We start from the raw sequence: 12,893 nt of genomic DNA, 5'->3' as shown, positions 1-12,893 counted from the left end.
GTTGGAAGGGAGAGTGACTGTGGTTTTTTTCCCCCCATCACATGTTGTTACCTGTCTTCTAGAGACCCGATAGCTGGCTCCAGCAGCATATTTCCACCCCTGCCTAGGGCTGGAGTTCTCCTAACTTCCAAGGTTTGTCTTATCCCATTAAGAGAGAGATTATGATTTATGTGTCTGTGCATTGAAGTAATATCCCCCTCTTACACCAGTACGCAGGCTACCCAAATCTATATTTGCCACTTTTGCGACTGCTACTGGAATACTATGTCCAGTTCTGTGTTCACAATTCAGAAAGGATTTTGATAAATTGAAGAGTGTTCAGAAAAGAGCCGCAAGAATGATTAAAGGATTAGAAAACATGCCTTAGTAATGATAGACTCAGGAAGCTCAATCTATTTAGCTTAACAAAGAGAGTGTTAAGGGATGACTTGATTACCATCTGAGTACCTACCTGGGGAACAAGTACTCGACAATGGACTCTTCAGTCTAGCGGAGAAATGTATAGCTGCATCCAATGGCTGAAAGTTGAAGCTAGATAAATTTAGACTGGAAATAAGGTGTAAATATTTAAGTGATGGTAACTAACCACTGGAACAATTTACTAAGGGTCAGAGTGGATTCTCCATTACTGGCAATTTTTAAATCAAGGTTGATTTTTTTTTTTTTAAATATATTCTCTAGAAATTATTTTTGGGAAATTCTGTGACGTGTTATACAGGAGGACGAACTAGACCACGACAGTGGTCCTTTCTGGCTTGGAATATATGAAAACCAATAACCCCTTGTTTAGGCCTTATATGACAGCGTAGCCCTAAAAGACCATATAAAACAAATATTTTTCTTATTTATTGAGGTCTACAGTATTTGTACTGGTATTGCTTTTCAGAACTACAACAAGAACTGGCATAAACACAGTGAGTGACTAGGTGGTTACAGCACATCATCCAAACTAGTACTCTTATGCCTTGTTGTATGAATAGTCACTCGAAATAATGGGTTTGTCTGAGTTAAGGCATTAATATCCATTGAGTTACCAGTACTGGAATGAAATTTTTACTACTTTTTCAATGCCTTTTTTTTTAAGCAGAAAGCTAAATGAGACCACAAAGTTTTAAATGTATGACACATTCTGTTAGGTATTATATGGATCAGTTCCTTTCCAGCTAAACAGTGGTTTTTTTTATTTTGAAGGTTGTATTTGGAGCAAAGTGACTTTCATGAAAAATTTACTGGTGGTGATGTTTGCGTGGATAGATCCTCTGAATCAGTGACGTGCCAGACATTTGAACTGACATTGAGGTCTTGCCTTTATCCTCACATAGATAAGCAATATCTGGAATGCTGTGGCAACCTAATGCAAACTTTAAAGAAGGATTACAGGTAAGAAATGAAATTAGATTCTACTTAAAAAGCATATTCCATTATCATTGGTATACCATACTGTAAAAGCATCAATTATTTTGAGAAAATTGATTTGTAGTTGAAATCTTTTACAAACTGTTTAATCTTCTCTTCTAATTCTGCTGTGATAAACAATAACAAAAGCACTAATAAAACATGGAATTAACATAATATTTTCCAACTGTCACTCTATTCATTGTTCTTTTGTGTTCTATCCCTTTTTTCTGTATTGCCTACTTAAGCCTAGTCTACACTAGAAAATTATGTGGGCATAACTGCATCATTCGGGCATTAAAAATTCATATCCCTGAGTGGCATAGTTAAGTTGATATAAGTCCCCAGGTAGGCAGCGCTAGGTTAATGGAAGACCTAGCTATTGTTTTTCGGAGAAGTGGATTACATGCACTGATGGGTGAATCTCTCCAGTCGATGTAAATAGCGTCTATACTGAAGTGCAGCTGCACTACAGTGCCGCTGTAGCTTTTTAAATGTAGACATGCCCTTAGTTTGTAAGGTCATTTTTTAAGGAACCATTTCTTAGTATCTGTACAGCATGAAGCATGGTGGGTGTCCAGTCTCTGATTGGGTCTCTAAGCACTATTGTAATACAAATAATAATGATAAAGAAAAAGTAAAGTGTTAGTAGCTTGAGAAAAACATAGTATTTTAATACGTTTGCTTTAATTAAATAATGTTTAAAGGTAAACAAACTTCTTAATTGAGACACTAGATTATGGTATTAAGTACTTCTGGGTAGAGAAGTATTAAAACTGAGTTAAAAATTGACAAATGTAAATATTCCCAGAAAGAACAATGGGTAAAATCCTGGCTCTAATTAAGTCAATGTCAAAGCTATCATTGAATTCAGTGGAACCAGGCTTTCACACATTCAGCTGAAAATATAGGAGAAATTTTAGGAAGACAGAGTATGATTATCTAAATTGGAATTTGGCCATTACACTACCACTAATTATGTGATATTGTCATGCTGTGAGTAAAGTGGCCTGATCTCATGACCTCTGAGCTAGTCCTAGGTCACCATCTTTCCATTTAAGGTATGGATGTGGCCCCCATCACCATAGTATCTAAGTGCCTTACAGTCTTTAAATGTATCCATCCTCACGGCACCTCTGTGAAATAGGGAAGTACTACTACCCCTTCTTCCCCTTATTTAACAGATGAGGAACTGATATTGGAGCCCTTACTTAGGCAAAACTCCCAGTGACGTTGGAATTTTTTCAGGCTCTGCAGTTAGAGAGCTGCAATATTTCTCCCATAAAGCTGTTCTTGAATTGAGGGCCTGATCCAGAAAAGTGCTTGAGTACATGACTAGTCCTACTGAAGTCAGTGGCACTGCTTTCAATGCTTTGAGCTACGCACGTGGTTAAGTATTTTGCTACATCTGAGCTTAAGTGACGTTTATGTGAAAAAATAATGTATAATAAACTTCATTGGAGTATGGGATTCAATTGGGAGTTCTTGTTGTGATGAGACTTTTAAAGGTTTGCATTACATAATGTAACATTTTATGTTAAAGGAAGATTTATAATGCACATTGAAGAGATGTTTGTGTATTTGTATTCTCTGTTTAGACTGGTAGAGTACTTGCAGGCAATGCGAAACTTTTTCTTGCTTGAAGCTGGGGATACTATGTATGATTTCTACACATCTATTTTTGATAAAATAAGAGAAAAGGAAACTTGGCAGAATGTATCATTTCTAAATGTCCAGCTCCAGGAAGCAGTTGGACAACGTTACCCAGAGGACAGTTCAAGGTAAAACGCATTGGATTAAGTTTAAAGTAACAGTGAAAGAAAAAGTCAATTTCCTTTTCCCTTCCTGTTGAAATGATAGGTTTATGAAATACATAAATATTAGGCTCTATTGTGTTCTTAGTCATCGGTATAGGTGTAAGTTCAACCACTTTGGGTCATTCTGTCCCTGCGTTTTGAGTTAGAAACTATTGTGTGGATTGATAGAGTATTCAAAGTGCAGTATGGTGGAAGTAAGCATATGATTATCTACTTAAAATATCAGAGCATTAATTAATCTGTGCACTAGAACTACGTTTTACCTGTAGAGATTTGTTTTTGTTTTCCTCCACAATAAGTTCCCTTATATATTCACTTGCAATAGTGTCTTCATTAGTAATTCTGTCAAACAATCTTTTTACAAAGCTTGGAGCAGAGGTATCTTTACAAATCTTTTCCTACCAGGTTAAATCTGATCACTAATATTTAGTAATGACAGATTAAAACAAAATATTTTAAGATAACCATGAGTTTCATGCAAACAATTGGCAACTAGAGTTTTTGTTTCTTTTTGTAGGCTGTCTATATCTTTTGAAAGTGTTGATACAGCAAAGAAGAAACTCCCTGTCCATACCTTAGATGGCTTAACACTGAGCTACAAGGTAAAATATAATGATTTTTTTTGCTTTAATTTTAAAATACATTTGAAGTGTAACCGCAAATCGCTCCATCAAATTAAGGGGTTTTTTTTGTGTTTTTTCCTCTTTAGGTCCCTTGGCCTGTGGATATAGTTATAAGTTTAGAATGTCAAAAAATTTACAATCAAGTGTTTCTTCTCTTATTACAAATAAAGTGGGCCAAGTATAGCTTAGATGTTTTACGATTTGATGGTAAGAAATTTCTTGAAATAGTTCTTGTTAATCTTAAATCTGTATCACTGAAAATATAAGGTCTTGTTTTATGGCATATTGGTATCCATGCTATTGACAATTGTTTGAATACATCCAGTATTACAGTAGCCTCTTTGAAAAGTCAGCATTGCAGCATAATAGCCCCTGTATGTAGCATTTACAAGGCACTGGGAAAGATAGTTGCTAAATTAATTTTGCTCAGCAGAGCAGTGTGAAAGTCACATTGGACCTCATCTAAACCCACTGAAATGAATGGGAGTCTTTCCATTGACTTCATTGGTGTTCGAATAAGGCCCACGGTGAGAATCCTTTCCTGATTATGTAAGCAGTTAAATGATTTTGGAAGTCAAGTTTTGAAGTAAAATTGACATTGCTAGGGGCAATGTCCATCCATCTTGATGGCAGATTTCTCTCATTTGTGGTAATGGATGTATGAGCATCCAGGATAAGAGATTATAAACTAGTTGGATCCTTGATGGCTTTACAGAGTTCATCATAGCTGTGTCTCATTTAACACACCTATTAAATATAGCTGGCTATATTTATTGGGGCATTTCTTTTGCAACCATCACTGTGCTATGGTATCTAGGCACCAAATACAGAATTGGTCAGTCCTACTTTGTCTGCAAAGGACCCCTACCATCCCTTAATTCAGCGATAGTTTTTTTTGTTTGTTTTTCAAATCTCTGAGATTTGTTGCTCAGTTATTCTTCAGCCATAGCCACTGAAGGAAGTCCTGTGCATCATATCCTAATGCAAATACAGCCATGATTTTACCAGTAACATCACTTCCTGTCCTAAGTGGTTGTGAAAATAGTTATTTACCCTTTATAAACTACAAAGTAAAATTATGTAGGTCAGAATGTGTACTTGGGAGTTTAGTTTTCCTGTGCTGGCAGAATGTCTATGGGCTCTTTAATTGTGTGGTCAAGATCAGAAGGGTGTGTGGGAGTGCTGGGGAGAAGGGTCAGGGATTTTTCCAGTATTCCACTTCAGTAGCCTTTTGGTGTTCATACTATTAAGAGTTTTATATTAGGTAGTCCACTCTGCTTAACCTTTGAAAATAAATAACTATGTCATCCAGAGAGTTTGAGTGGTTGGGCTCAGGTTTCACCTAAAGACTTTCATAACCCTATTGGATCATTGTCACTGAAGGTATTGAGAACTGTACTTTCTAATTTGCTAAAATGAGTTTTAATTTGTAAGGGTGTGACTGGGCTTGGAAGTGTTCTCTATTTTGTGGAGATAACAGTTTATGTTCATGTAATTTTTTTTAATATTGTAATTTATAAATCTTGGCACTTACATAACACTTTCTATCTTTAATACGTAGCAGACATTAATTAATTGCATCACAATATCTCCTCCCAGTTACGATTTTAATATATGATTGTTATGTAGCTACTGATAAAGTATCTGAATTAAAGGACAAAAGCTATTTCAGTATATTATGTTCTGATAACTTTTAAAAAAAGATACATTTTTAGTTTTAATTAATATTTAAATGCAGTTAATACCTATTTATTTTATAAATATTCACCCAAACTTTTTCCTTTCCATTTTTAGAGCTAGTAAATGCTACTGAAAAACCACAGTTTAAGGAAGGACCTCAATTAGAACAAGAGACAGTTCCTCAGTTTGGATCACAAACCGAACTTATAAAACAACAAATTCACCGTATGTTCCTCTTACGAGTGAAACTCATGCATTTTGTTAACAGCTTACACAACTACATCATGACCAGGGTTCGTCCTTTTACAATAATCTGACATATTGTAGGAATTTCTAACTGTAGTCATAACGGCTAATAATGCAAAACAACTTCTGAGTAAGCATGTGTAAATAAGTAACGTCTTCACTTAATGTGTATTTTGTTCAGTTTTAAGTCCTGAACTAAAAAGGAATGTATATTGAAAATATTCATGCTGATTGTTTGTTTGAATTTTAAGACAGACATTTTAAATTAGTAAATATTAAATAGACTTCAGGAGTTTTTAATGTGGACAATTCTTTGATATTAGTAACACTTTTCTTCAGTCTAACTTTTCACCCCAAAGGTTTACAAAGAAAGGACGTTAATGTCAAGAGAAACAATAGATTTCAGTAAGCTGCTGTTATTCTGCACTCCTAATAGCATTACTGCAAAAGTTGTGTCTTTACATGGGTGTCTCTGGGAGTTAACTAATATCCATTTCCAAAAGTTTATATTCTCTTAAATGAAGCAGGAACCTGTGTAGATCCACACTTACCCTACTACTGTATATGTATTGCAATTCTGTGTTAATACATTCTTTTTGAAAGGAGAACAGATGGAAGCTGGCCCACTTTCTTGATGATGATGCTCTGTGTTATGCAAGAGGTTCTGAGTTCTATTTCCAGTCCCAGTCTCTTGATTCCTAGGCCTTCAGGAACTGGGATTTCTAATGGTGGTAGCATGCCCTGAATCAACACCTACAGAAGTGGCATATTCAGTCCATGGTACAACAGCAGCCCTCTCTATCGCAGCAGTTCTCAAACTGTGGGTTTTGACCCCCAAAGTGACTTGTGACCCCATTTTAATGGGGTCACCAAGGCCAGCGTTCCATTTGCTAGGGCTCGGGGCTGAAGCCAAAGCCTGAGCCCTGCTGCCCAGGGCTGAAGCTGAAGTCCGAGGGCTTCAGCCTTGGGGCAGCGGGACTTGGGCTCCAGCCCTCGCCCAGGGTCATGTAGTAATTTTTGTTGTCAGAAGGGGGTCGCAGTGCAATGAAGTTGGAGAACCGCTGCTCTATTGAATTAAAGAATATAATTGACATGTTGAAGGGAGTTCAGTTTTTGGTTATATGGATGGTGGCCATCAGACTGAACCTCAAAGGTAGTGATGGAAGAGGGGAAGAGTGAGGGAATAATTGAGGTTCAGACTCTAAAAAGACCTCCCCAGAGAATTGTAGAGAAAAGAACTATGGGGATTCCAGTCATAGAGGTAGTATTCATGTTAATCCTCCCTGCTTTTTCTTCTAAAGATTCTTCACAGTACAGGTTTGGAGTTTCAGCACCAAGTAGAAGAAGCCAAAGACTTAGATCAACTGATTAAAATTCATTATAGATATTTGTCTACAATCCATGATCGCTGCCTGCTGAGAGAAAAGGTATGTGTTAAGTAAAACTGAATACGTGGTATTTTCAGCCTAACAAGGGAGAAAATGTTTGTCATTACAAATCATACAGTATATGTTGGATTTTTACATATGGTAATTATAGATATTGTGGAGAGGCTATATGGCTATATCCATCCATATAACTTTCCAGAGTTACAATTGAGACTCATTTTCCTTGTAAACCTGCATTTGCTTCCCACTCAGAATAGTTTCCTTAATTATACAGTTCAGTTCTACTTCAAATTGTACATGGGTCACCTGTGGCTAGAAGATATGGGAATTTATGGTGATTCTTTGAGTACTGTCCCTATAGGTGCTCCACTCCAGGGGCTCTTGTGCCCACTGTACCTGTGATTGGAGATTTCTCAGAGCAGTGTTCATTTGGCCCGCGCGAGCGTGTTATTCAGTCTCGTGCTCTGTGCTGTTCTATAGCACTGCATGAGCAAACCACCCTCAGTTCCTTCTTACCTGCATTGGCCTGAGACAAAGCCTTATCAGTTGTCTGCATTGTTTTACCCCAGCTGTGTCGCCTTAGTTCTTTTAGTAGTTAGTTTATTATAGTTAGTAGTTAGTATTTGGTTGTAGTTTTAGCTGTTGTTTTTGTCTTTTTTGGAAAGATTTTTAATTATATATATGGCTTTTAGATCGATAATGTCTCCTCTTCTGGGAATTTTTACTTTACTGGGAGAGCATGCTACGTTCTCCTGGTTTCAGATGCTGCCTGTTGTGCTAGCGGGGATTCCCGGTGACTGACACTCCTCATGCACCTGTTGCCTCAGGGAGTCTCATATTTTCTAAAAGTGCAACTTTTGTCTGGCACTAAAATCTAGAGCTAACAGGGAGCTCTAACTGACTCCTCACAATGGAGAGCTCACTATGCCCAGCCTCTGACACTGGTGAAGGGACCTCCTCTGTATGTTGGTCTCTGAGTAAGTCCGCTGCCTTCGCTGTCTCCGAATCGTACTCCTTGAGAGCACGATTCCTTTTATAAGATTCCCAGAGACTATCCCTGGAGTTTTCCAGGTAGGGAACCTACCTCAAAGAAGTCAGTCTCTGATGACTTCAGTGACTTCCACCCCTACTTCTCTCCAGCCCGGTACCCATGAGGCTGCTGGTTCCTCAGGTACTCAAAATATGGTTTAAACTAAAGACTATAAAGTTCTGCTGGTACATACTCAATAAAGGAGTTCAGCTTGGTATAATTTAACGCTTGAGAGTTGGCAATTCTGAATTGTAAAGTGGCAGGACCTTATCAAGAAGGTTGTGGATTCTTTGCAGATCTATCCTGAGGAGGTTAAAGAACCACATCATAAGCTACTTGGCATCCTTCATAGAGTTTCATCTGCCTGCATTACCCTGGTTGTTAACGATCCTGCAATTTGGCATACCCCAGCGTCCATTCTGCCCACATGTAAGAGTGCAGACAAAAATATCTTGTCCCCTCTAAGGACTCTATTTGTATTTTCCCATCCCTTTCCTAACTCCTTAGTGGTTAAGAGCGTTAATAAATGTGGAAGTCAGCACCGTGCTATATGTACGCTCTGTGATACAGATCATAAATGCCTCAACCTGTTTGGTAGAAAAGGATATTTGTCAGCGACTTTACAGTTGAGAATCGCCAACTACCAGGCGTTAATGGTGAAGTATAACAGCTGAACTCCTTTTATTGAGTATCTACCAGCAGAACATAGAGAGCAATTCTAGGCAATTAATGCAGTAGGCCAACTGCTCACCCGAACATATCCTGTAGGTCTCTCTCAGCTCTGGTGATACTGCCACTCATTTGATTTCTGTGGCTGAAGTTATTAAGGGCCTTCTGGCTTCTGCTCTCAGGATTTCCCAAGGAGGTCCAGAATACGGTCAAGACCTTCCTTTTGATGGCACCAAACTGTTTGCTGAAAGCACAATCTCTACAAACGTTGAAGGACTCTTACCCCTTCCCTCCCCCACCCGAAAGGTCGTGTCAGTAGTAGCAGGACATCTCCGCAGAAAGGTTATTGTAATGTTCCCTTACCTAGACAGTTGGCTTCTGAAAGATCAGAATGCAACTTGCAAAGCCATAGTCCTCTTTCTCCAATTCCGCCTGCAATTGAATATTCAAAAATCTGCCTTAACCCCTGTGCAAAAGTTAGAATATGAATTCATTTCGATTCAATAGGGGCAAGAGCCTACCTCTCAATGCACGGATTCATGGCTCTATCCATCATAGTCAGTCCCTCCCTATTAATGGTGCACTCCTTGAGCTTGCAAAGGTCCTCTAGAACATGCTGGCTTTGGTACCGCCTGAAGCACAAGGAAAAACGCTACTTCATTCTGGTGGAGGGATGTGAGAGTTTTTATTCCCATCAGGCCCCACGTTCCCTGGTCGTAACTGTGGTGAATGATAGAGCCTATCAGGGCACGTTCAAGTCCATTCTCAAGGATAAGGACTCTAAATGAATGGAGCTGATGGGCAGGAAGATTTATACCTCCTCTTCCTTGCAGATGCAGATTGTTAACCAGCAAGCATTGCTGTTCAAGTATGACTTTGTGAACTGGATGGCTACGTCTAAGTTTGCAGACCAGCTGCCATAAGCCTCGAGAGAGGAATTTTGGGCATTTGTCACCGACGGCTGCTTGGTAACTAAGACTTTGTTGCAGTCTGTGCTGGAATCTTCAGCCAGAGTGATGGCCTCAGGCATGACCACGAGAGGAGCTTCCTGGCTGCAGAATTTGGGCATTGCTCCCAATGTGCAGCAGGCCGTAGAGGATTTTCCCTTTGATGGCCAAATGCCATTTTTGGATAGGACAGATGAGACTTTGCACTTCTTCAAGCACTCTAGGGCTACCCAACAGTCCTTGGGAGTATATACGCCAACAGTGCAGAGGCACCACTGTGGTGGTCAACAGCAGCAGTAGCGTCCGCAGCGCACATTTGGGCAGCCGTTCCCTCCCCCAAGACAGCAGGACTATGGCAGAAAGGGGCATAGATTCCATAGAAAGAAGCAGTCCTGTCTGGGGTTTGGCCAGTCCATGTGCCCTCCCTTGGCACCCGTTAAGCACCCATTTTGACTCCTTGGTCCATAGCAGTGTTCCAGTCATCATTCCTTTCTCCCTGTCCCTTCAATTTGGGGACAGGACGGCCTTATTTTACAATGCATAGGTTTTGATCACCACTGACAGCTGGGTCTTAGGCACTGTCAGATCTCATAGACTTTAAGGTCAGAAGGGACCATTATGATCATCTAGTCTGACCTCCTGCACAACGCAGGCCACAGAATCTCACCCACCCACTCCTGCAATAAACCTCTTACCTATGTCTGAGCTATTGAGGTCCTCAAATCGTGGTTTAAAGACTTCAGGGTGCAGAGAATCCTCCAGCAAGTGACCTGTGCCCCAAGCTGCAGGGGAAGGCGAAAACCCCCAGGGCCTCTGCCAATATGCCCTGGAGGAAAATTCCTTCCCGACCCCAGATATGGCGATCAGCTGAACTCTGAGCATGTGGGCAAGACTCACTGGCCAGATACCCAGGAAAGAATTCTCTGTAGTAACTCAGATCCCACCCCATCTAACATCCCATCACAGGCCATTGGGCCTATTTACCACTAATAGTCAAAGATCAATTAATTGCCAAAATCATGTTATCCCATCATACCATCTCCTCCATAAACTTATCGAGCTTAATCTTGAAGCGAGGTAGGTCTTTTGCCCTCACCGCTTCCCTTGGAAGGCTGTTCCAGAACTTCGCTCCTCTGATGGTTAGAAACCTTTGTCTAATTTCAAGTCTAAACTTCCTGATGGCCAGTTTATATCCATTTGTTCTTGTGTCCATATTGGTACTGAGCATAAATAATTCCTCTCTCTCCCTGGTATTTATCCCTCTGATATATTTATAGAGAGAAATCATATCTCCCCTCAACCTTCTTTTGGTTAGGCTAAACAAGCCAAGCTCCTTGAGTCTCCTTTCATAAAACAGGTTTTCCATTCCTCGGATCACCCTAGTAGCCCTTTTCTGTACCTGTTCCAGTTTGAATTCATCCTTCTTAAACGTGGGAGACCGGAACTACACACAGTATTCCAGATGAGGTCTCACCAGTGCCTCGTATAACGGTACTAACATTTCCTTATCTTTACGGGAAATACCTCGCCTGATGCATCCCAAGACGGCATTAGCTTTTTTCACAGCCATATCACATTGGCGGCTCATAATCATCCTGTGGTCAACTAATACTCCAAGGTCCTTCTCCTCCTCTGTTACTTCCAATTGATACATCCCCAGCTTGTAACTAAAATTCTTGTTATTAATCCCTAAATGCATGACCTTACACTTCTCACTATTACATTTCATCCTATTACTCCAGTTTACAAGGTCATCCACTGTAGTCTCCCTGTTAACCAGTTCCTTATCCACCTTTCAGTTTTCATATTGATTCCCATCTTTTCCAATTTAACTAATAATTCCCCTTGTGGCACCATATCAAATGCCTTACTAAAATTGAGGTAAATTAGATCCACTGCGTTTCCTTTGTCTAAAATATCTGTTACTTTCTCAAAGAAGGAGATCAGGTTGGTTTGGCATGATCTACCTTTTGTAAAACCATGTTGTATTTTGTATTACCATTGACCTCAATGTCCTTAACTACTTTTTCCTTCAAAATTTTTTCCAAGACCTTGCATACTACAGGTGTCAAACTAACAGGCCTGTAGTTACCCGGATCACTTTTTTTCCCTTTCTTAAAAATAGGAACTATTTAGCAATTCTCCAGTCATACAGTAGAACCTCTGAGTTTGCAGATTCATTAAAAATTCTTGCTAATGGGCTTGCAATTTCATGTGCCAGTTCCTTTAATATTCTCAGATGAAGATTATCTGGGCCCCCCGATTTAGTCCCATTAAGCTGTTCGAGTTTGGCTTCTACCTCAGATATGGTAATATCTACCTCCACATCCTCATTCCCATTTGTCATGCTACCATTATCCCTAAGATCCTCTTTAGCCTCATTAAAGACTGAGGCAAAGTATTTGTTTAGATATTGGGCCATGCCTAGGTTATCCTTAACCTCCACTCCATCCTCAGTGTTTAGTGGTCCCACCTCTTTCTTTGTTTTCTTCTTATTTATATGGCTATAGAACCTTTTACTGTTGGTTTTAATTCCCTTTGCAAGGTTCAACTCTACATGACTTTTAGCCTTTCTCACTTTATCTCTACATGTTCTGACCTCAATAAGGTAGCTTTCCTTGCTGATCCCTCCCATCTTCCACTCCTTGTATGCTTTCTGCTTTTTCTTAATCACCTCTCTGAGATGCGTGCTCATTCAGCTTGGTCTACAACTCCTGCCTATGAAATTTTTTCCCCTTTCTTGGGATGCAGGCTTATGATAGCTTCTGAAACTTTGACTTGAAGTTCCTGTCCATCCCTCCCCATCCCTCTTCAGGAACCCCTCTCACCAGATACTGCTCCTTGAGCAGGTTCACTCTCTACTGGCTTTGGGAGTGGTGGAGGAGGTTTTGCTGGAACACCGAGGTCACGGCTTCTGTTCCCAAATCCAAGAGAGGGTAAGACCCATTCTCGACCTCTGAGGCCTTAACAAATATATCCGATACAAGAGGTTCCAAATGGTCACTCTATCAACTATCCTCCCTACGTTGTCTCAGAATGACTCGTTTGCTGCCCTGGACCTTCAGGACACCTATTGGGCCACAGAAAGTTCCTTTGAT

At 39.9% G+C, this 12,893-nt stretch overlaps 1 protein-coding gene across 5 annotated transcripts in view; it reads left to right on the top strand.

Annotated features, from left to right (window-relative positions):
* TUBGCP5 (tubulin gamma complex component 5) overlaps window positions 1-12,893 on the top strand; it is a 48,912-nt gene that overhangs the window by 22,717 nt on the left and 13,302 nt on the right. For 3 of the 5 annotated variants that reach the window (XM_073353282.2, XM_073353318.2, XM_073353311.2), the window contains 6 exons: window positions 1,192-1,380; window positions 2,994-3,176; window positions 3,730-3,814; window positions 3,922-4,042; window positions 5,630-5,808; window positions 7,063-7,188. In XM_073353282.2, the coding sequence (XP_073209383.1) occupies window positions 1,192-1,380; window positions 2,994-3,176; window positions 3,730-3,814; window positions 3,922-4,042; window positions 5,630-5,808; window positions 7,063-7,188 (883 nt within the window). The remainder of the gene's footprint in view (window positions 1-1,191; window positions 1,381-2,993; window positions 3,177-3,729; window positions 3,815-3,921; window positions 4,043-5,629; window positions 5,809-7,062; window positions 7,189-12,893) is intronic. The other 2 variants (XM_073353301.2, XM_073353291.2) reach the window with 2 other exon arrangements.

Source organism: Lepidochelys kempii, chromosome 1 (assembly GCF_965140285.1).
Source record: "Lepidochelys kempii isolate rLepKem1 chromosome 1, rLepKem1.hap1, whole genome shotgun sequence".
Taxonomy (NCBI): Eukaryota; Metazoa; Chordata; order Testudines; family Cheloniidae; genus Lepidochelys; species Lepidochelys kempii.
The sequence above is the reverse complement of the archived record's forward strand: the minus strand, read 5'-3'. Positions and strand labels throughout refer to the sequence as shown.